Raw genomic sequence first — 24,386 nt, 5'->3', positions numbered from 1 at the left:
TTGCTAGGGAAGAGTATAATCGTTGACCTGTTGCGATTGCTAGATTACATGTTTGCAATCGTCACCCGTAGTCTGTAAGGAAAATGCTGAATAGTCGGCAAACACTAGCAAACTACATGCCAAGCTTTAGTGAAACTGTGAAATGTGCGATGGAAACCAGAAATGGAGACTGTTTGCCATCACAGTGAAACTTGCACCTTGAATATGAACAAAGGTTTAAATTGCACTTTTTCAAGTTTCACTAAAGCTTACAGTGAAACTACAAGGAGTAAAACTTAGTAGTAGTTTGCTAGTATTTGCAGACTAGTCACTATTGTCCATGCAAACTACAGCAATATGCTAATGACCAAAGCAACTGCAAGGAGTTTTTGTGTTTGCTAACTGGTCCCTAAGCCCGTGTAACTGAGGTCTAAGACTTAGCATTGCTAAAAAAAACATCAGCTGATAAGAATACTGACTTACTGAGACCTGTCACTTTTAGCCTTTATCATAATATCAAGTTATCAAAACTATGTTTGAATTCAAACTAAACTATTTGAGCCAGATTTTTTTTAACCAACACTTTAAATAATTGTTAGCTAGCCTCAGCCAAAATCTTTCTGCAATACTTTAGCAAAATAGCAGTTACAGGTTAGAGGTGAGACTGTCAGCTGTCAGTGTCTTAATTCAAGCAGCCATTGTTTCAAGAGTGGCCAAGCTACTGTTAGCACTGTAAACCACATATGTGTGGGGTGAAAACAGAAGGCTCATTATTCAGACAACACAAGGCTTAACAAATTGTGAGTCGATGGGGGAAAAAAATGAAAGAGCATCCACGTGACTAATATGATGGTTTACGAATTTAGAAGCATTTTAAGTACACTGTCATGATTCAGGCTTCTTCCTCTTTCTTTGTTTTTACACTGGATTACATTATTTGCCAAATATCTAAAATAATGATGGGTTGCTCTTCCCTCCTGGCACGTAATTAATGCAGATATGTTGTGTCAGAAAAGTAATGAATTCCCTTTCCTCATGGGGTATCTGCCTGTTTCTAATTTAGAAGACAGTTCTGAGAAGAAAACAAACTAAATCATGAAGAAGCTGTGAGGATAGACGAAAAAAGTTGTGACAGATCACTTTTGTGGGGGGGGATATTTCATGCATCTTTTTCCTGCCTCTCTCTCTCTCTCTTTTCTCAGCTATCTCTCTCAAAGGTGTCTGTCCTATCTTTTTTGTATGCAGTGAAAGTAATTACAGAAAATGCTGAGAACCTGGTGTGTGCTTAGAAAACTGAGATGAATCCTAAAGAAAGAGAAAGGGACAGAGCTACCGATGACTCTGATTTTATGGATGAGTCGGATTGCCTCAAGATGTGTTTCGATAAATTTTAGCCGAAACTGTGTCAGCCAGCCAATCACACAGAAGTCCAAGAAGTGCTCGCTACCCTGTCAGAGCCAATCATACACAAGGGACCGAGCTGGACATCAAAGGCACTTCCTTAAATGTTCCTGTGCTATGAAAGCATGAACACGCATACACACATGCCCACACAGTATAATGAAATGTGACAAGCCAAAAGCTGAAACAGCAGGAGATTCTGTGTGTCTTGAAATATCACCAAGACAGTGCTATAAACAGGTTATATATTTGAGAGTGGGTGAGAAATCAACTTTGTGTGTCAGTGTTTTTTTTTTTTCTTTTTTTGGTTTTCGTGTTCCTGTGAGAGGGCAATGGGGAGGCCTGTCAGTATTTTTAATTACATAGTTTGCAAGATTCTTTAATAAATAATCTTTACAACCTCTGTCACGGTACATTATCGCCCAGGCTGCCAGTCAGCAAACACAGTTCTTTAGGCTGTCAGTCATTTTGAGCCAGTATGCAATTACTGCTTACAGACATCAAGTGAAGGAAACCTTCCAAATATTTGAAGTGTTAATGTGATGCAAAGAGCCAGATACAACAAACACATCTAATACTGTCCAGACCTATTTAAAATTGTACAAGTATCAAACATTTATAATTAAAATCTGGTTTTGAATCTTGCAGTTTGCAGTTACAGCCAATTAGAACAAGTTGGCTTAAAGGGAGAGGAGCTGAAAACAACTCGATTCAGACAATGAATGAGCTGTGGGAATGCACCGAGGCCCATCAGAGATAAATAAGGATTATTTGGAACTGTAAATCATGCAACACTACTCTAGAATAAATATATGGAGCCATATAAAGATATAATCTGTGGACTGAGCCCTCAGAAATGGCTGGTATTTAATGCCGTGAAAAATATTTGCTCTCTTCCGAATTTCTTAGTTTTTTACATATTTGTCACACTTACCTGTTTCAGATCATCAAAAAAATTAATATTAGACAAAGATAACCTGAGTAAATATAAAATGCAGATGATTATATAATGATTTCAGGTAATAAGGGAACAAAGCTATCCATAAGTTGCAATCAAGCATTTGAAATAGTTGGCAAGTCTTTCAGATCACTCTTTAATTTAACCACATTTTTGAGCATGAATGGCCCGTTTAGGTCGTGCCAAAGTATCTCAATTGGATTTCAGTCTGGACTTTGACTAGGCCACTCCAAAACCTTCATTTTGTTTGTTCTGACCCATTCAAAGGTGGACTTGCTGGTGCGTTTCGGATCATTGTCCTGCTGCAAAAACTGGGTGTCATTGAGCTTCAGGGCGTGAACTGATGGCTGGACATTCTCCTTCAGGATTTTCTGGTAGAGAGCAGAATTCATGGGTTCATCAGTAACTCTTTCCAGACTTTATTTCTCAGCTGTTTCTTTAGTTTCTGGCATGGTGCATTACATTTTGAGATTTTTTAATCTGCTTCACTTTTTCAGACACGTTTTATTTAAGTGATTTCTTGATTTAAAAAGTCTGGCAGTAATCAGGCCAGGGTATGGTTAGGTAACTTAAACTCAGCTCTCAAAAACAATGGGATTAATTTGTGATTTAGCAGGCAGGGCTATTACTTACAGGGTCAGGTAGAAAAAATGTACTGTATAATGTAGCTTGTTAAGCTATCACAAAGTATTTTTCTACCCAGGATGTATAGTTTAAATATGAAAAAATCTTTTGTTTCTATATGATGCCTAACATTAGCTAACACCATATTCTCAGTTTTCTGAGAATATGTTGTTAGCTAATGACATTTCTGTTTAATTCGTGTTTTCTTTGTCTTTGGAGTGACGTTAAAGCTACACCTGGTGGACATTTAAGCCACCTGTTTGGTGTACAGCACATTATGATGATTTATTTCTGAAGTCTCTTCCACTGCAGTTTGAATAATTCTTTTCCAATACACCAACTTTTACACTTCAACACAGAGGCATATTTTTGCAGAATATAAATGGGGTTTTTTTTACGATGGATGACACACATGGATAAAGCAATAACCTGAAGTAAATGTGTTGTTTTCTTACTTATTCTTACATTATATGCCTTTCCCAGAGAGGCCTTATCTCTTAGCCTGAGGCCTTAGTATTTCAAACATTGCCTTCAACATAATGTCAACCTAACCTTCCACATCTGGAGCAAGTGCAGAAGACTTTCCCTATTCTGGCATGAGTGTATCAGGGTGTAGAGACAGCGTCTGTAGTTCCAGCTGTTTGTTATGTGCATCTGATACTCTAATGTGTCTCATTCTGAGCCCATCTCATGTTGACGAAGACATCGAGGTATCTCTACACCTTGCCTCCATAAGTCAGTGGATGACCGACTGCTGATTTGCTTTCCTGTACTCACGTTCATCCCAGTCGTTGCACCAGTTGACAAAAGGAGAAGCTGAAGTTTAACACGACTCTCCAAAGTGGCATCTCTAAATGAATAAGACTAGCAAGACACAGTGTCTCCGCTTTAAAAGTAAAGCATCCGTCCCACTTCCTGCAAGATTTTCTCCTCCAAACAAGACAAACAGCCACTGGAAGGCAAATAAAAAATAGTGCTGCACACGGTCTCTCCACTCTATTCAGCATGCCATTTATTTTAATAGGTTTTAAATGTGAGACCATGTTGAGCTTTCCAGGCTATGCCTTGTCCCTAAAATAGTTTACATTGTAGTGATGTGCACTTTAGGCGTGAATCTATGAAATTCCAGCGATTCAAACTCTCCGATCAGGGGATGAAAAAATGGAACTTCTGTTTCATTTGTGTTTCAGTGTCTTTGTTAAATCCTAAACTTCCAATGGCAGCTGACTGTAAATATTTCAGTGACAGCCGTATGTTATTTTGGCTGACTTCCCCTCCAGTCACAGGACACTTTTTTTTTCAGCCAGTGTGGTGTTGCATCTAAAAACATCCACGTGCTGCCAAAGGAGTGTCCAAGGGCTTTAATGTATTCTACTACTTCTGTTTGGAAATAGTTTCAAAAGGCTGATGTTGTCAGTATCCCATTTGGGGAGCACAGCTAATGGATGATCGTGCCCTTTTAACACCCCATCAGTGGACAAACTGAAAAGATATGACGAAGGGGGTCTGTCACCGCAAGACACATCCATCTGTGAGTTTAAATTACTCAGCGTGCTTTGGTTCACATGCAACCTCTCTCTCTCCCCTCAAATACAATTAAAAGCCACGCTGCCTCGTTATAAAAGCAAGACGGAGAACAAGTGGGAGGAGGAGGTGTGAGCATAAAAGGTGAACTTTTTAGCGACGTGAGAAAATATTTGATTTGTTGAGTTTCTCTTATATAGCCAGCTGGATCGCTCACAATAGCGGGCTGTTGAATACCTCGTAGCAGGTGATAACAAGGAGCTGCCAGGTGTGTACTCAGCCTACAATAGCCCAGATGGAGTGACCGCTGAGAGGGTATGCTTATAAAGAGGTAGACTTCATAACAGATTTTAAAACTTAACCAGAACTTTTGGAGTTGAATTGCTCAAAAAAAAAAAAGATCATTTTTTAGTTTTTTTTACTATTTCTAAATTCGGTATCAGTGAGGCAGTTTTGCAACCACAGAAACTCCAGCTGTTTGGCATCACTGGAACCCCATTTTATGAGTTTTGAGTCATAACTAACAATCTCGATTGTTATGTGTTACAATAAGTGATATTCAGTAAGAGTAATATTTACCAATCGGATATAACTAATCGCTGTCGCTGCGTTTGTTCATGTCCACTCCATTCTAAGTCAGGTTTGGGCTTAACCATGACCTTTTCCATTCACATTTTCCAGCTTTTCCCCAGACACAATGCAGTTTTATCCAGACTACTTTGTAATGCTACCTGGTGATGGGCACTGCTTTGAAGGCTGAAGTCAGAAAACAAAAATCCTTGTGCAGGAAGCACCACAGACTGCATAAAAGACTTTAATGTAATTGACTGCAGCTTTACCCTGCAAGATACGCACTGATACATATCTGTGGTTGTTTTGAAGCAAGTATAAACTAAACCCCCCTGTGCAGAGTGGGGTACATGATGTATTACTGCATACACGCACTACTGCACCTCAGCTGTCATACAGAAAGCGCTGCTTGTTATTGTTAGGAAACAGCAAATGGAAATCCCAGATCAATCCAGGAACTACTGGCCAAAAATATTTTAGTCAGATCAGCTGGCAGTCTTCTAAAATACCCTGCAAACAAGAAAGTCAAGGATTAACAAAAAAACAACAACTTTCAACTTGGCTAGCAAGTGTCAGGATGGCACAGTGATTAGGCAGGCCATCCTTCCGGTGGCAGCAGAATCCAGTTGAATCCCTGGTGACAGCAAGCATCTGATCCTTGAACAAATTTAAGCAACAAGACGATATTTTGGTAAACAACAGGCGAGTGAAAGTGAAGGGAAAGGAAGCAGATGAATGAGAAAAGGAAGACATTTAACAGGCAGCAAAGGCAAGTCGTACTGGAGAAGGAAAAGCAGAGATCCAGCATGTCAAAGGCATTGTTCCAGTCAAGGAGAAGAAAATGAAGGAGTGTGAAGAGAAATAAGACAAGTGGAAGACACTTCCAAGTTGTTCTATATTCAGCTCCACAATTGGTTGTGTAGGAAAATCTCACCTTTCTAGTGTATTTCATCAGTGTAGGCGGTACCTAAGGTATATATTTAAACACTAATAAATAATTTCAAACACCAAAAGAGTCATTTCTTCCTCATTAACATCCTAGCCTGGGTGACTCAAACATCATCTATTTTTATTCCTGGCAAACGATCACAGACAGATCTGTGTAATTGGAGCTGAGGAATTGTTCGGTATCAAACGCGGTCTCCCTTTTTGTCACTCAATTATATAGGCCCCCATTACTGAAAATGAGTCGTGTTCATTAAAGATGCCTCAGAATAGTAGCCAAAGATATCACTGGCAGATTAGTTTTGGAGTGTATTTTGTTCTCAAGGTTCAATTGAGCCACTCGAGGATCCGGGCCGCCCGTGTCCTTCGATACGGCTGTAAGATTACCGAGATTTAAATTAAAGTTGTGTCAAATGTTAGAAGCAGGCCTGATGTGGTCCTTTATTGGAGTAGCATGACATACACTTAAGCACTTGTTACTCAATTTGTTCCTGTATATAGACTGGTGAGAGGATTACGTACTTTTTTTTTCTCTGCCTTTTCCTTCCTCTGCCCATTATTTCTATTTCCCTCCCTCGAGGAGAAGCACCATGTTACCATCGAAGATGACAAGCACATTTTGAAGATTACCTCAAAAGAACAAACTGTCACCACAGAGCGACAGGGGCCATGTGGCAGGGAAGGTGGCTGGGCTCATATCTGGCATCTTTCAGTTATGCAGTGACAAGAAAGAAATCTATGATCTACTGGTTGCTTATATTTTCTTTGGATCTGGATGGTGTCAGTACTTGTGTAAGGCGAAGTGGGGGAGGGAGGGGAGGTATGGGGGTTAGATCAATGTGACTCCGAAATGAAAGAGCCGAGAAAAGTTTTCGCTTCTCTGCTGGGACATTGTTTCTGCTGCATTTGTGTAAAATGTCATCAGTGTGTTTTTCCTGATGCTCTTTTGAATATTGGAAGAAAATACATCTGGCAGTTTGCAAATGGCAATTTTTTGAAGGGAGCGCTTTATACGAGTTGACGTTTTCTCTTGCAACATGCAGCCAGCAGCTCAGCCTTGTTCTAATGTTAGCGAGTATCCCTGTTAGAGAACCGAGTGACGTCTGTTTTAAGGGATTTCGGGGCTCCCTGAGCACGGTGTCAAAATATTTTCTCCTGGTAAAGTGTAGCTGTTGTTCGTGTCCTTAAAAATAACCTTTGATAAAACTGTTGGTGGAGACTTGGGTTTATTTTTTACACAGAACAGAAGCTTCACATATACACTGCAGTCTATTTATTTTAATGTCTTTTAACCTCAGAAATAACTTTTCCGTTAATATCTGTTTTAAAAATCCACTTTTAAGACATTGCAGAATTGTTGTAAAGATGCCGTTTGGATTCTGTAGTTGCAACAACCAGCAGGCTGAACCTTGAAAACAACAGCTGACAAAACAATCCACCGCATTCACATTGAAGGACGTCAAAAATCTGCCATTTAGTGAGGAAGCCACCGGCATCACCGTGGTACACACATAATATTTCTTTGGCTTGGTTCTCATTTCAAAAGTTTCACCTATCAGGACATTAAAAAAACATTCTGATCCTTAGCAAGTCTTAAAATTGGGTAAATGTGACCTCTGATGAAAAAGAAAACATTGCGTGTTACATTATCTGATTATTTATTTAACAAAAAACAAAATGCAGAAGCAGGATAAGTACCCCGTAACTGCTTCCATAGGAATTAAGAGGGCGAATAGCAGCCTGATAATCAAATGCATGTGATTAACTGATCATCAGGGTGTGAGCACCTCTGTAAAAGCAGAGGTTTGTTCAGATTGCAGGTCTGGAGCATTCGGGTGTGTCAGCAAGGATCTTAGAGAGGTAATTGTTGCTGCCCATCAATCTGGGAACTGTTAGAAGGCCATTTCCAAACAATTTGAAGTCCATCATTCTACAGTGAGAAACATTATTCACAAGTGGAAAACATTCAATCTTCCCAGTCGCCAATTTTGCCAGGAGTGGACGTACCAGCAATTTCACCCCAAGGTCAGACTGTACAATGTTCAGAATTACAAAAAACTCCAGAGCTACACCTCTGCAGTCTGCAGGCCTCAGTTAGCATGTTAAATGTTTAAGTGAGTGAGTGTAGAAGTAGAAAAAGTGTGAACAAGTACGGCTTGTTTAGAAGTGTTGTCGTATCTGTATCCTATCGGAACAAACCAATAGACTTCTTCAACACTGTCATTGAATCATGGGTAGACTACAATGCTTCTGCATTTTGGCTTAGTTTTTGTGATATGTTTTGTGTTCTTGTTCATCTTTGGTTGTATTTACCATCTTTTAGGACCTGGTAAGGACTAGATAATGTTTTTATTTTGTTCTAATATGAAAAACTTTCTTTTTACAACCACTTTGAATAATAATTGAAATTGAAATTGAAGGTTTTTTTACTATAAGAAGGCACTAAGAAACCATAAGACACCACTTAGAAACTGGTCAACCCTAACTGTGATTCTTATAGCACAATTTCTAAAACTATTAATACTTATAGCAAAACCACTCACTGAGTTTGCAAAACTAAAAGCACAAACACTGCTTTGCACTCAGTTTGCCATTTTGTAACACACACTTTGCAAACCTGTAGTTACAATCCACTGCACAGCATTCTTTTTGCACAACTGTAAACACAACTCACTGCTTTACACTCAATTTCCAAATGATCAACGCACTCCTAGCAAAACTATACACATTTACGGCCATTTTTACACTATTTTATCAACTGTCTGGCACACTGTCACATGTGAAAACTTTTTTAGATAATTAGTTCACTTTGCAATCAGCCTAAGCACTATAATACAGGTAAGCTCTGTGTGTGGAGTACAATGGAGGGAGCAGGAAGAGTGAGAAGTAGAGGAGGCCGAGGAAGAGGACGTGGAGGTGAAGAAGTAGGATGAAGAGGTCGACAAGGACAAGGAGGAGTAAGAGGAGGACGAGGAGGGGGGAGAGGAAGATGAGGAGGGGGGAGAGGAAGGGTAAGAAGAGTAAGAAATAGAATTGCTGATGACATCAGAGCTACAATAGTGGACCATGTAATCAACCGTGGAATGACCCTGAGGGAAGCTGGCCAACGGGTTCAGCCTAACTCGAGCCGCTACACTGTAGCAAGCATCATAAGGACATTTTGAAATGAGAATCGGTTAGTACAGTCACTTTGCACTAAGATTTGTAGCACTGCCATGCTAATGAGAAACACAACAATACCATAGATGTAAAAATACTGAAATTGTTACTTTACAGAATTGCTAGACGACCAGATGCTGGGGGCAGAGGAAGAATGTTCACTGCAGACCAAGAAACCCATATAGTCAATATGGCGATTGCAAATAATCCTATACTTGGAAATAAACACTTGTGTTTGTTTTGATGTGTGTGAATAAACACCAGTACTTGAAGTTTGGATCCCTCTATGGTTATGGATCTATGACAAAAGTATGAGCTCAAACTGACATAGCCTACCTTGTGCACAGAGAAAGCAAAAGCCAGGTGTGTTTTTCATTCATACCATCAGTGTGTAGTTGGTGCATTGTGTGCTTATTACAGTTTTTCTCGATTGCTAAAACACATTTCTTGAAACTACGCCTCATATCCGCACAACAGTAAACACAAATCCATAACATCTCACTCAATTCCCCAAACATCCTATTTCCAGGTCAAAATGAAGCTCTACACCCAAAACTATTCACTCCTGCTGAAAAACCGAACTTTGCCCTCAGACATCAAACACAAGCCCTCAAAAACACACACACTACAACAGAGTTTTGCACACTGGTACAATTAATTCAAAACAATAGTTCCAAAACAATTAGGTTGCTTATGGTTCTCCCCTTCAAAACCCTTGTCACATGATAAACACAAAAGACGCAACCAATGTATGTACAGTGGCACATTGTCATTCATGTACTATACAGTACAACACACACCAGAAACATTATCCCACCACAGCATCTTGTCTTTGGTCTGGGTCAGGCCAGAGAATCTCATCCACATCACAGGCTATATTGGCCCCAGCCAGGCAGCGGGGGTAAAATCCTCTTGCATGCCTGATCCACCCCTGGCATGCATCTACTGATATGTCTAGGCAGGCCTCTTCCATGGCCTGAAGGAGGTGAACACGGACATAAGGTTCTCGGTCATACACTTTCCACCGCCATGCCGAAAATAACTCCTCTATCGGGTTTAGAAAGGGGGAGTATGCAGGCAGAAAGATATTAGAAAACCTTGGGTTATTGGTAAACCAGTCACGAACCAGAGCAGCGCGATGGAAGCTGACGTTATCCCACACAACAACGTAGTGAGGCTGCTCTGGCTGTGCTGGTTCCCTGTAGTCCAGCTGGAACATATGTTGTCTTAAACCATCAAGAAAAGCAAGGAGAAGCATAGTGTTATAGGGTCCTAGTACGGCATGGCGGTGGAGTACCCCTCGTTGGCTGATGGCTGCGCACATAGTGACATTCCCCCCACGCTGACCAGGGACATTTACAATAGCCCGATGGCCAATTATGTTCCTCCCCCTTTTCCTTCTTTTGGTCAGGTTAAAACCTGCCTCATCCACAAAGATCATTTCATGGGGAACAGGCCGTCCTTCAATCTCAAAGATTCTCTGCAAAACACATAACACAGTAGAGTCAATCGGTACCCTGAACCAAAGTTCAAGAGTGCTGAGATGGCAGCATAAACTGCCATGCTGTGATGGTACACAATACCTTATACAGTATCAAAACTCATACCTGAACATATTCCACACGTTGGTTTTTCACTCTGTCAGAGTTTCGTTCGAAAGGGACTCGGTATGCCTGTTTCATCCGGAATTGATTCTTTCGGAGGATGCGGTCAATTGTGGAGAGGCTGATGGCATTTATGCCTCGAAAAAGATGATCATCCTCAATCACTCTCCTTTGAATCTCTTGCAGGCGGATTACATTATTTGCAATTACCATGTTTACAAGTTCCCTCTCTTGCTCCTCCGACAAAAGCCTTAACCTGCCTCCACCAGGTGGTCGTCTCTGTGTCCTACAAAAATAGAAGCACTCATTACTGTAACTGTCACACATTCATTTTACAGGAAAATAATGGAAACATACTGAAACTCAAGACACATAAATTCAGTAACTTAAACGTTACTGTACAAAGCAGTCTTACTGCAAGTACACCTACCTGTTTTCCTCCCTGAAGGTTCTGATGATGGAGGCAACAGTGAAGCGACTCAAATTTGGTTGTACTCGTTGCCCAGCCTCCCTCATAGTCATCCCATGGACAAGGACATGGTCAACTAAAGTGGCTCGAATTTCATCCGAGACTGACTGTCTTCGTGCCCTTGCTCTTCCCCTTCCTTGTCGCCGTCGTTCTCCACCTCCACCTCCTTCACCACCTCCTCCTCCTCTTCCACCACGTCCTCCTCCTTCACCACGTCCTCTTTCTCCACCACGTCCTCCTCTTTCACCATGTCCTCTTTCTCCACCACGTCCTCCTCTTTCACCATGTCCTCTTTCTCCACCACGTCCTCCTCCTTCACCACGTCCTCTTTCTCCACCACGTCCTCCTCTTTCACCATGTCCTCTTTCTCCACCACGTCCTCTTTCTCCACCACGTCCTCCTCTTTCACCACGTCCTCTTTCTCCACCACGTCCTCCTCCTTCACCACGTCCTCTTTCTCCACCACGTCCTCCTCCTTCACCACGTCCTCTTTCTCCACCACGTCCTCCTCTTTCACCACGTCCTCTTTCTCCACCACGTCCTCTTCCTTTGCATCTCTTTGGATCCATTGTTTCAAACCTGAATGAGCTGACTTTGGCCCTTTTATCTATCCATCGCAGGTTCTGATTGGTGTGTGCTAAATTTTGACTCCTAGTGTTTCCACCTGGTTAATTGTGTGCTAATTGGGCTCAAGCTATGCTGACTTAAGTTAACATTGTTGCATGCTAGTGCTTTCTACATGACTACATGGTGTAAGCACTGTAAAATGTAGGGATTTGTGTGTAGAGTTTTACAGTACCAGTTCACCAAATTTGAGTCATGTGTCAAAGCAGGGAATAGTGTTTATAGTTCAGGGAAATGGGTGAGCTTTTTGACCAATAGCGTTTATGGTTTTGAAATTTTAGTTTAGAGGCCTGGTTATAGTGTTTAAGCAATCGAGAAAAACTGTAATATGATGGCTTGTGTTAACTGTTGGATACGAAAATACCATTTTTACAAAGGTGTGGAGAGTTAAGCAAGGGTTATTCGCTTTTACAAGAAAACTACAATGTTTTGCTGATAGGGTGAAGAGTTTTCTTATTTGTGTGTAGAGTTTTGCAAAAATAGCCAATAGTTACAAAAAATGTGCTCAAGCCATCAGAAAAAACTGTAATATCCCTTTTGGGAGCTTGGTGTTTTCCACTTTCACTCACTGCTTGTTTAGGCAGACTGAAAATAACTTAATTAGGTCTGTGGAAAGGATTGTGGTTTTGCTTAGTATACTCCTCTTTCACACACCACACTACTCAAGAGTACCCAGTACATTTCATTGTGATTCTAAGAGGTCCTGACCAACTATCCATGTGTAACAATGAAGGAGCGAGACTCTTCCCACCACTGCCATGACCCAGTGCACTGTGGCACCAGCGCTATAGGACACTCTAGCAGTGCTGACAGGCTATCAGTATGTGACAGCCTGAGAATTAAAAATCGCCTCTTCCTCTGCAGATTTAGTGTCAAGTTGGTGTAAAGTTTAGAACATTTAGAATTACACAAAAACTGAATAAACTCTACTCCAGGTCACTTCTTCATGCTTTGACATTTGAGCAGGCTTTCTCCTCAAGGTCTGGGGTTGGTTTGATGTAAATCTACGGGTGACCTAGGAGCTCTATAACAACTGTCTAAATATTAAAATGATGTTCACCAAAGTGAAGAAGCAAAGCAAAAGAAAATCTCTACTTACTACCTTTTTTATTGACCATAAAGAAGCAATTCATATCTTGTCCAAAAAAGGCTGTAATTAAAAACTTACACTAACTTTATTATGGGTTGTGTTTGTGTGTATGTTGTGTTTGGTTTCCCCAGAACAATCAAAGTGGAGGTGTATGACTGGGATAGGGATGGCAGGTGAGTATATTTACCAAGAAATTACATGACTAGTCAGAATCTGAGAAATCTTTAACATACAGTTACTGTTTAAGACCATATTTTATGTAATTATATGTAAGTCACTCTAACTTAGCTGTACAATAATCTCAAAAGGCCAAGAACTCAAGGTTCAAACTTTACCCAAGAATGTTATAATTTCCTGTCACGAAGTTCCATCTTATCCCAAACCTCTGCCCTGTTATTTGTAATAGAAATGTTTCTAGTTACTGATGCTTCTCCCCCTTTATTTCTTATCCCAGCCACGATTTCATTGGGGACTTTACCACCAGCTACCGAGAGCTAGCTCGAGGACAGAGCCAGTTCAATGTGTATGAGGTAATTCCAGCATTCTCACCATTCAAGTGCGTGTCTAGAGGCTTCTGAAGTCTAGAAACCCTCTACACTTTGGGATCCTGGATCCCATTTTTGACAGGACTGACATTGCTGTCTTTGACATCATTGCATTGTTTTCTATTACATTTAAAAAAAAACCTCCATTTCGTTTGATAGTCTCCACTCCTGCAACGCAAAAATCCATAATGAAGACACCGAAAAAGTTATTCCATACTTTTTTCTTATAAAACAGTATTTGAGCATGTCTGCCCACCTCCTCCTTTCAGTAATACATCAAATTAATGGTTTCTTCTGCTGATGTTCTTTTAAACCCAAGATTTATTTTGCTGCTATAATCACCTGGATGCTGACACACATAAAAATACAGCTATTAGCAGCAGCACGAAACAGGATTAATAGGGGAACAATCCAGGGATTTAGAATGATCAGAGCTATTTCTCAGTGCTTCTCAGGGGACAGCTTACCATGTCTCTTCTCTTAATAGCATACAATTTGGCTCTGTATGCAAATTACAAACACATCTCATTTAAATATCTCATTCTGGGGATCGAGATTGAACTGCTTTTGCCAAAATGACATAGGTGTATCCCATGTTTACATAAAAATCCCACTTTATTTTGGGCAGAATAGAATGCATTGCATTAATCTAAGAGGCAATGCCTTTACGCTAATATCCAAGATTAGAATATAATATTAAATATTTAGGCGACCATCTTTAATGAACCACAACTATTATTTGAGGGGGGGTGGGCAGTTGAAAGCTAATATCTTAGCAAAGAAGACATGTCAATACCTTTACGCCTCTGTGATTCGGTGGCCTTCAGCAAAGGACAAATACCTGTCTTTTAGATGTCAGCTCCATTATACGCTACTGTTGAGTCCTCTCTGCCTCCCGGGGAGACTGAAAGGCCCTTTAGTTTTTGCATCAGCAGATTGTTCAGTGTGTCAGACAAATTGCCATCCCTCCACGTTAAATTAGGGGCTGTCACTTCCATGCCTAGCAGCCATAGAGAATTGAGGTAATGAGCTGAGACGTCTTTGGTCTTCAGATTGACAATTCCGTCTTGTTTTGGAGCCGTTAGAATACCAGTAAAGCAAATGTACACCTCGCACCTTGAGCCCGTCTCACCCCATCGAGTCATTGCAACCCGAGATTCATGTTTGAATTTCCAGTCTCCAGTAATGTCACTGACGTGCATCCATTTCTAGTTTTTCTAATTTTCCCTTGCAGGAGCGGCGCTTTCTTATAATACCCATCTATTATTTCATAAACACGCACCCTTTCTCACCTCGCTTGTTTCCTTGTTGCTCCTCCATCAGTCATATAGACACACTCACTGTTCCATCCTGCCTCCACGCTGCATACATCTGTGTGATGGCACGCAGTCTCTGTGTGCCACCCACACGCATGCCTTCATTACATTTGTTGCCTCCAATTAGGCTGGAATTATATCATCAAACTAAAGGGTGTGTATGTGTGTAAAAGGAAACGTTGCTTTAGAGTGTGTAAAAATACATCTGGCCCAGTGATGTAGTATTTTTTAATTTTATTGTTTTGGTGAATGTAAAGGTTTGGTATAAAAGAGGCCGCTTTACAGTTTGCATAAAATGCTTGCAGCTAATAAGCACAGCCCAGAAACAGTTCTGGTTTAAAGGCATTTTGTGTTACTGGCACTGGTAAGCTAGGGGAAGTAATAAATGTATAAATACTTTTCATACAAAGTATTTCTATGCTCAGCACATGATGGACTGGATTTTGCATTTCCTGTTCCTTTCCTTGTTTCTTTGTAGGTGATTAATACCAAAAAGAAAATGAAGAAAAAGAAATATGTCAACTCTGGAACAGTGAGTACAGTTTCAACACTAATCAGGGCTGGCAGACTGCCGCTTTTCTGTTTCACACCTACTTTTCTTCTGTTAATGATTCCCTCTTTAATTTTCATGCAAGTGTTGTGGAAGACTTTGGAAGGTGCGCTTTCTATATCTGGACGACAACATGAAGCACTGTACATGTTCTATTTAATTGTCCACAGACCTGTTAATTAAAGATGACGCACGACTGAGGCTACGTCTACACTAATCCGGATAATTTGAAAACGGCGTTTTTGTCTAAAAACGCTCCGTGTCCACACTATCATTTTCAAGCGTTTCTGACCAGTTGTTCATCCACACTGAAATGATCGAAAACGCTACGTTCCTGTATTGTGCATGGGTGAAACGTAAGATGATTCGGCTCTTTGATTTCCGGCTCTTTGAAACGGCAAAATGTCGAGGAAAAGCACCGAGTTTTTTAAATGGACTAACAATGAGGCGGAGTTGTTGCTGCGATTAACACAAAAGTACAAAGTTGCAAAAGCGATTGAAATTTAAAGAATTTGAACAAAAGCTATCTGGAGCATGTACAGACTGATTCATCTTTAATAGGGCTGTCAAAATTGAGAGCAAACAAAACAACTGCTGTACAATGCCCTCCGTAATCTCACATGACTGCGACACATGACTAACATACGTCATCGTTTTCGAAAAGGCTCCAGGTTCGCTGTCCACACTACGACGCAAAAACAGCGTTTTCAAATGTATCCGCTTTGGGGAGTGTTTTCAAAACGCTGTGTTTTCCTTGACCGAAAACGCCGTCTCAGTTTGGACAGAAGGCCAAAACAGAGAGAAAAAGATGCGTTTTAAAGCGAAAACGTATTAGTGGGGACATGGCCTGAGTATATAGTACTTTAGGTAATTATGTTAAAAGAGAAATTTTATGAAAGCTGCAAATAAAAATGTATGTGAGTGGGACAAAAGAAGGATGACAGAACCTTAAAGACATGAGTTGAGTAGCCACCACCTGCAGCCATTTGTGACATTTGTGATTTCCACAGAGCTTACCTAGCAGCGTGGCCGTGAACACGTAATGCATACAAATTTATCTCATCTTCTCTTCAAACGTCTCCTCCGGCAATGCAAATGAGTCTTTCATCAGAAAGCGGCCGGCTCACATCTTTTACCAGAGAGAGCATAAAGTGCTCAACTAAGACAAGATGTGGACTTTTATTTTGGATTAAGGGGAAAACATCAATACCTCTGTATTTAATCAAGTGTCTATCCTTGTCTTTAATTTCAGGTGACCCTGCTTTCCTTCTCAGTGGAGTCGGAGTTCACCTTCTTAGATTACATTAAAGGAGGGTGAGTGGGGATGACCACCTTCAAACTGAAGGAAACCATGAAATTGCCTTTTACTTGTAATGCCTTACTATGACTAAAAGCCTGTCGTAAATAACGCCTCTGTCGAAGCATAAATCAAGGGAGGGATCATTTATAACTAATGCAGAAATACTTGGGTGGTTTCATCTTTGCACTTAATGATGCAGAGTGAGGTCACCGTTAAATATTTGTTGATTTCCCAGAAGTTGAAAGCTCAGCATCATATTTATTAAAGCATGCTTGAAACACGAGCCTCTTGGCACATTTGTAGGACACTGAATAATATCAACATTGTGTTCCTTTCTGATATTTGCTTGTCTTCCAGCTCTGGTTATTCTCCAAGAAGTCTGTAGAAACATATCTGGCACTTTAATGTTCAAACAATAATTTGAGCCTTTGTTAACATACCAAAAACCGTCTGTGTGGTCTTCATTAAAAATGTTGTTAAAATACTTTCCTATCTTTCATGCAGAGGGATCAAAAGTCCAATGTTCCACTGCAACTTTGTCAAACTGACTAATAAGTTCATAGCTGGAGTTATCTGGGGCATTCAAACTCCAAATGTATATTAAATGAGTTCTAAAAGATAAACGGTACAGTACCAGCCCTCCAACTTCAGTTAAGCTTTAACACCGGAGGCTGACGTGTGAATATCAAGTCTTTCTCAGGTGAAGTGTGTCTTTCAGGCGGATTGGGCTGTGCTTTGATCTCAAATGTCCCACCACAGCAGGGCGGCTGTCAGAGTTTTTATGTGCTGTGGCAGAGCTGACAAGCGTGACACATTTCGCTGACAGTTCCTGGCGTTGGCTGATTTATGATACAATAACCTTAAAGTTTAGTGGCCTCTCTTCAGAAATATCATCCTCATCAGTCTGGCCCCTAACATTACTGTGGTGCTTACTGAAAGACATATGAGAGCTGGTTCTTGCAAATGTGAAGGCTCTTTTGAAAATGGATGTAAGTTTGTGAAAGTGTGCCACTTAAGCTGTCCAAACCCTCTGTAACCACAAAACAGGAGAAACACCTCCATCACTGCCATCTTTTCTGCTCCAGCTGTTAAAGCACTTTTCTGTAATATGTAGCTTTGCAGCTTTCATCGGGATAAAAGTTGAAGTATGCCTGCTTTTACATCTCATTTTAAAGCCACTGTAATCATAAAAGAGCAAGAACAATCTGACTATTCAAACAGCTTTAAAGCTTTCCACGTCAGTGTAGATCTCTTTCAAACTCAGCAGCACAGAGACAGTAAAGAGGTTAAAGACTGAAAGGACATAAGAGGAAAATCATTCAAACATACCTTTTTACCAATCACGAATTTGAAATAGGATGTGTAACATTTGTATTGTTGTGAATTAACATAAATGCAACACAAACTGTTCCCAGTGACCCGCAGGGCGAGAACAGAAGAACGTGAATAATCGATGCAGCTTGCAGAAACATACTGTGTATTTTTTGTTCTAAATATTTATCAGTAAGTAGAGGAATATTTTAACTAGCAGGTTTTTAACAGCCAGCAAAGACAAGATGAAGTAGTATCATAGTTGTGTTATTAATCGAAACTTCAGACATGCCGTGCTTGACAAATGTATTAGATCACCCCACAGTGTAAGGTGTGAGCCTGCGGTCCCCGACCCCCTACCAGGCCGTGAGTCGTTTGGTACCAGGTCGCGAGAGTTGAGGCTCAGGTGTGAAATGTATGGTATTCAGGGGTTTTATCGGTTTTTATCGTTATTTTTTTAGCGTTTTTATTTTTAACTCGGTTTCCCTGGGTCTTTTCCCATGTAATGAATAAATCTTCTTTTTTTTGGTATGGTACTGGTTTTATTATGTTGTATTTATCCGCAACACCTTAAATGCCGGTCCGTGAAAATATTGTCGAACATAAACTGGTCCATGGCGCAAAAAAGGTTGGGGACTGTTGGTGTAAGCCACAACTGCTCCAAATTAACAGCATTTAATGATTAATCCATCAGTGTTAACAAGCTCTATAATCAAAATGTTTTTATGCTAAAATATAATTATTGTTGTTGTCCGAGAATTTTCAAATCTACTGTTTTACTGAAAAGCTGGAAAAAAATAGTGAAGCACATTATAATTTCTTGATGAAGATAATTACAGTCATTTACTTGAATTCCTGGACAGATAAAAATGAGTTTTAGTGGGTAGATATTATGCTTGATTAATTCCTGACTTCACAGAAAAGTCCAGTGTGCCGGCTCAAATTTTGGTATAAAATTGTAAATTCGGTTTGTTATTTGCCTAATAAATAACACAATAAGTTTTTTGTTTTAACCAAAATTTTGGACAGATTAAAAAAATACTTGTGTGTTCTTATTTTCATGAGAGGTGGTCAAACAAATTAATGTAAATGAACATAAAAAGTAAATCTCACGCTGAAGAGCTCTGAATTTCCTGCTGTAGATGTACAATTTGCAAACCTGCCCTCCCAGACAGTAATTATTTCCAAAAACTCCTAATGAATGAATAAAATGAAGTTTAATTAATGCTAAGGTGAGCAGGGTCAGGCTGTGGCATATTCTGCGTCCCTACCTGAAGCTGAAAGGTTAATGTGAATCCTTAAGTCATTCGTTTTTATTATCATTCTTTTGCTGTTCTCTCTGGTGACTTTCATAGATAATGAGAGGCTGTCGTGTGAGCCCCCGAAGGCCTCGTCTCATTGTTGTAAATTAGAAAGAAGAGGGGAGTGCTTCATCAGCAGGGAAAATTGGATTATGATTTACTCTTAAGTGCTCCATCAGTCTAATTGCTTGTTACCATGCTCCATCTCTCAGAAGCTCCTCGGCACCTCCCGCTTTTCTCGTGGAGGTGAAAGTCAGATAAACAAGATAAAAGAGTGTAATCACTTAAATATTGTTTGACAACTGGCCGTACTTGTATATTGATGCATTTAGTATTAACAGTGAGGCCGATCAATATCATCATATGAAAAGATCGCCGTGTTGCATGCGCTCTCCCTCGTGTCTCTTGGGGTCGTGTGTGGTCGTTGGTATGAGCGTGGAAATTTAATGAGCTCTGGAATGTTTTTATTGTTGGCTGCTTTCTGTTGTTGATTTTTTTTCCGATGTCCTCCCCTCCTTACCCCTTCTAGGACGCAGATCAATTTCACTGTGGCCATTGATTTCACAGCATCTAACGGTGAGTGATACTAACAGCAAAGTGTGTATGGAGAAGGGGGATCGGGGGATAAAAATATTTAGCATTGCTCCATAAGTGTGGCATGTCCAGATTCACAATGACACAAACCATCACTGCAGGCATGCACGTTGTACACATAGTGTCTCCAACAGCCGATGGCCTGCAAAGTTCTTACTATATGTTTTTTGAGAGCTTAAAGGGTAATTAGAGCTAGTGTTTAAGTTTTAAAAAGCAAATAGCACCACACTTAACTGTCATTACACTACTTATTCCAGTAATTATGACTAAATGCAATACTGCAAAAGATTTATCCACATGGAAGTCCTAGCTTTCAGCATGAATCACAGTTATTAGGGGGGAAATATGAGTTTCCCTTTTTCCTTTTTTTTTGATTTATCACAAACACGCCCCTAGAAGAACACTTGTTTCCTCCCTCAACTTATACCAGCCTGTTTAGTAAAGTGTTTTTCCATTGTTGGGTTTAAGTAGTTCCACTACTTCCATACAAATCATTAAAAGGAAAAATGTGGACACTTTACCTGGAAGCTTTAACATGTGTAAAGTGTACAGTAGCAAAAGTCTTGAGCCTTTGCTTTCAATGAGCCAGACTTTTTATTGGTTTTAAAGTGCTTCACCATCAGAGAGATGTGAAGCCACTTAATACTGACCTATGGATCATTTGTATGTGAGAAAGGCACCTAACATGTGAGATTAACAAAGAACCCGTTTTAGTTTATGTCTTTAGGCACTTTGTTTCTATTGTAAAAACATAAAATTTGGTCCCATTTCTTTAGCTGAATTTCCAGAAAAATGATAGCAGTTTGACAAAAATCAAAAAACTATTAGCTGAGAACAAAAAAATAGAAAAAAGAATGTAGAACTGAGCAAAGATCTAAGAGCTACATCAAGCAAAACTCTGATTTTACATAATATAATGTATTTCTATGCATGTTTTCATATGTTTCAATAAATCGCTGTACCTATTTACCTATTTTCCTAGCAGACTATAAATAAAGGAGGGTTTGCTCAAGACTTTTGCGCAGTACTCTATCTGTGAGTCCATATTTGAAACCACCTTCGAAGGGTTGTGAGCCACAGATGGTGTTTTCAATCAACTTGTGGCTCTAGAGTATCTGGTTAAATCTCTAGCAATAGTGTCAGATACTAATGTCAGTTCTGCTTTTGTCAACTTCCATCCCACTTTAAAGACCTGCTGCATCAAAAATATGTTGTTTTTTTTACAGTAAATCTGCCACCGTTTCCTATGAAGGCTGGATGTTAGAATGCAAAGCTTAGCAGCTAATACGAACGGTGGAATATAGCAGACATTCATTTCTGTGCTGCTTTGAGATTTGCAGTTGTGGTGTTAGTCCAGGTGATATGCAATTTGTTGTTATACCCTAGACCCCTGATAAAGTCACTTGACCAGGAAAGCAGCAGGATTTGTGCTGTCAGATAGGAAGTAATAAAACTGGTGAGCACATATCACCAGCAACCTCACTGAGTGCAATGACAGCAACATTTTCTAAACACATCCAAAATATCCCAGCTGGGCAGTTAATACTGAGTGACTTTATGATGTGCCGTTACAGCAGGGCTGTTTAAGAAGGTCACAGTTGTTGATAAGCTTACAGTTTGTTACAACGACTAACAGGGGTGAACATCACAGCTCAGGCTCACTGCAGTTATGTTAATGTGATCAGTGACCGCAGCTAATTGCTATTTTTAAATGGTCGCAAAAGTCCCACCAAAAAACAGCACCTTGGATCGATTGCACCTGAAATATGACTTTGTTGCTTATGCATCAAGATGAGCTTATGATTGATTTATTTGTCAACAGGTAACCCCTCCCAGTCCACTTCACTGCACTACATGAATCCCTACCAGCTAAATGCTTACGCCATGGCCTTGAAGGCTGTTGGGGAGATCATTCAAGACTACGACAGTGACAAGATGTTCCCGGCTTTAGGCTTTGGTGCCAAACTGCCGCCTGATTGGCGGGTGTCACATGAGTTCCCACTGGTATATGTCCCTCACCTCATATGAGTTTAGCTGATTTTAAATGTTTAGCTGAATAATTTCTCACTTTGACAGTAACTACAGTAAATATTGTTTAGGTTTATTTGACTTTAAGAATCTTGAACTGGATCTTGTTTCTATTTTTATCCTTTTCAGAATGGAAACATTGAAAATCCATACTGCAATGGTATTGAAGGCATCTTAGAGGCATACCATCAGAGTCTAAAGACAGTGCAGCTGTATGGGCCAACAAACTTTGCTCCTGTGGTGAACCATGTTGCCAGGTGAGAGATCCATGCAAGCTGATGAACTCTAACAGATGGTGTTTCATTCATTTTTGGGACTTTGCACACAAGTTAAAGTGATTTTACATGCAAATTCAAAGATTCTTTATTAATATTCTCCGCTTTCTTTTCTTCTTCTTCATCATCTTCTTCTTCTTTTTTTTAGCAGCAGTCATTTTTGTTTTATCCCTGTGGATTTTCCTCTTGTTGCAACTTTTCATGCTTGTCTTTCTGTTATTATGATTTATACATTATTTATATCCAAATGCTAAAAACACAGTAATATAAAAAAAAAAAACTCTGCAGCTCAGAAAGATTATCTCAGAAACTTATTTTTTAAAACAATTTATATGCAAAGAGACCGGCTGCCTGCGTTATAGTCTGCTAGGTGTCTCAGATAGAATCAGCTGTTGTGGGAATTTATTGGCATAAATAGTGAGATTATCTTTTCTTTATAACATTGGAGTTAAAAAAACTCAACTTCAACATTTTTGACTACTTGGCTTTAACTTATCTGACCTCTCTGCTTCACAACAAACAGCATGTGATGTGCTTCAGAATGAATTTTAATTGGCTCACAGCAATCAAAAAGCAATCACACCTATAGTGAAATAAACGACCAACAGGCTAAGTCATATATTTTGACCTGCCACTGTATTTTACACAGCCGTGGTGTAACAGGATTCTCTCTGTGTCATTTTTTGCCCTCACTGGCACATTTGTTGAGCCAAATCCAAACAGCCCTCTATCTGATTATGACAACGCTCTAATTAAAAATGTAATTCTGATAAAAAGGTATCTCGCTTTTTTAAGCTAGCATTTGAATAAGTCAGCTGATTTATAAAGAGATTTATTTTAACAAAGAAATTAATCAAACGGTGAAAGAAGGCTTTGTTTTAAATCTGCTTGATCTAATTAATCGCTCTCTTCTCATGGCGTGTTATCTGAAGTACAGCGATGACAAAGAACATTTTTTTATTGAATTTGCATGTAGTGAGAGTGCTCGATAAGGCGTGCACTGTCATCCGTTTGTTTTCTAAATCGATGTTTTGATCAATTCATTAATAAGTCTTGAAGTCAGATTTGTTTCTGTATTGAAATGATAACACGGCATCGTGTAATGATGGCTTCTATCTGTGTATGCAGATACGCAGCGGCGGTGCAGGATGGCTCTCAGTACTTTGTGCTCCTCATCATCACAGACGGCGTCATTTCAGACATGGCCCAGACCAAAGAGGCCATTGTAAATGTAAGAATGGGAAAGTGGGAGAGCATTTCCTGCGCTACAAAAAAAAGGCTAGATACACCCAATTTGTTTTGGTGTTAATGAAGACACCTTTGAACTCAATGATGCTGTGTAGCGTAGGCTAAAGGCCATTATTTAAAGAATAATTTGTCATTTAAGAACATAAAAGTGTTTCCCGGAGAGACAAAAATCCAAACAGTGTTATTTCTGTGCCCGACTACAAACAGAAGCTGATTAAACCTTATTCCCTTTACTCTGCTCTCTCCCTACCATTACCATTCATATTTCAACATGCTCAGTATTTCCTTTGCTTAGAGGGGACTATGTGCACTTGTTTCACTTCAGCAAAGAATGAGAGCATTCACTGTGTTCTGCTGTCAGTAACGACCCTAGCACCAGTTCTTCTCTCCTCTGCTCCCTGTTTCACCATATCTGTATGCATATGTGTGGGCAGAGGGGAACATGGAGTAGAGCAGAGCAGACAGATGTAGTGGAGATAAAAAAAAATAGTTGAATTGCCAGCAGCTCATTGCTGTCAGTGCTGATAGAAGCGAGGCTAGTACTGAGCTGAGAACTAGCAGCTCCTGCTGATAACATTACAGCTGCACCTTCCAACAAGCAAAGACGGAAGGGCTTTGACCGATTCACCGTGCCAGAGAGGAAATTCACCTATACGCACCACAAGAGGTTACTTTGTTTGTCTTCATACAATCTTGTAGCAGTAAGGACCGCAATCAAACTCATTTCTCATCAATATGGAACAACAAAACTGGTGTAGTGTAAAATGAAGTGCAACAATAAATGTTGTTTTTAGTTGATTTTAGGGATGATTATGCGGTCAAGTGTGCACTGATTGCCTACCAAACTCAAGGTTACAGCAAGAGGGCCAGGCAGCCTGTTTCGCTGTTTTTAAGCTACAATGAGCTAATCAACTGTTGGCGCTAACTTTTCATGAGGTATCAAGTGAAAGTCTACTGATTGAGAAAATTAT

General features: G+C 40.0%; 1 protein-coding gene across 3 annotated transcripts in view; it reads left to right on the top strand.

Annotated features, from left to right (window-relative positions):
- The window catches only part of cpne5b (copine Vb), a 132,561-nt gene that overhangs the window by 95,940 nt on the left and 12,235 nt on the right, over positions 1–24,386 (top strand). For all 3 annotated transcript variants that reach the window (XM_025907371.1, XM_025907372.1, XM_003441525.5), the window contains 8 exons: positions 13,079–13,120; positions 13,402–13,477; positions 15,287–15,340; positions 16,611–16,672; positions 19,800–19,846; positions 21,687–21,868; positions 22,022–22,149; positions 23,296–23,398. In XM_025907371.1, the coding sequence (XP_025763156.1) occupies positions 13,079–13,120; positions 13,402–13,477; positions 15,287–15,340; positions 16,611–16,672; positions 19,800–19,846; positions 21,687–21,868; positions 22,022–22,149; positions 23,296–23,398 (694 nt within the window). The remainder of the gene's footprint in view (positions 1–13,078; positions 13,121–13,401; positions 13,478–15,286; positions 15,341–16,610; positions 16,673–19,799; positions 19,847–21,686; positions 21,869–22,021; positions 22,150–23,295; positions 23,399–24,386) is intronic.

Source organism: Oreochromis niloticus, linkage group LG5 (assembly GCF_001858045.2).
Source record: "Oreochromis niloticus isolate F11D_XX linkage group LG5, O_niloticus_UMD_NMBU, whole genome shotgun sequence".
NCBI classification, from domain to species: domain Eukaryota; kingdom Metazoa; phylum Chordata; class Actinopteri; order Cichliformes; family Cichlidae; genus Oreochromis; species Oreochromis niloticus.
The sequence above is the reverse complement of the archived record's forward strand: the minus strand, read 5'-3'. Positions and strand labels throughout refer to the sequence as shown.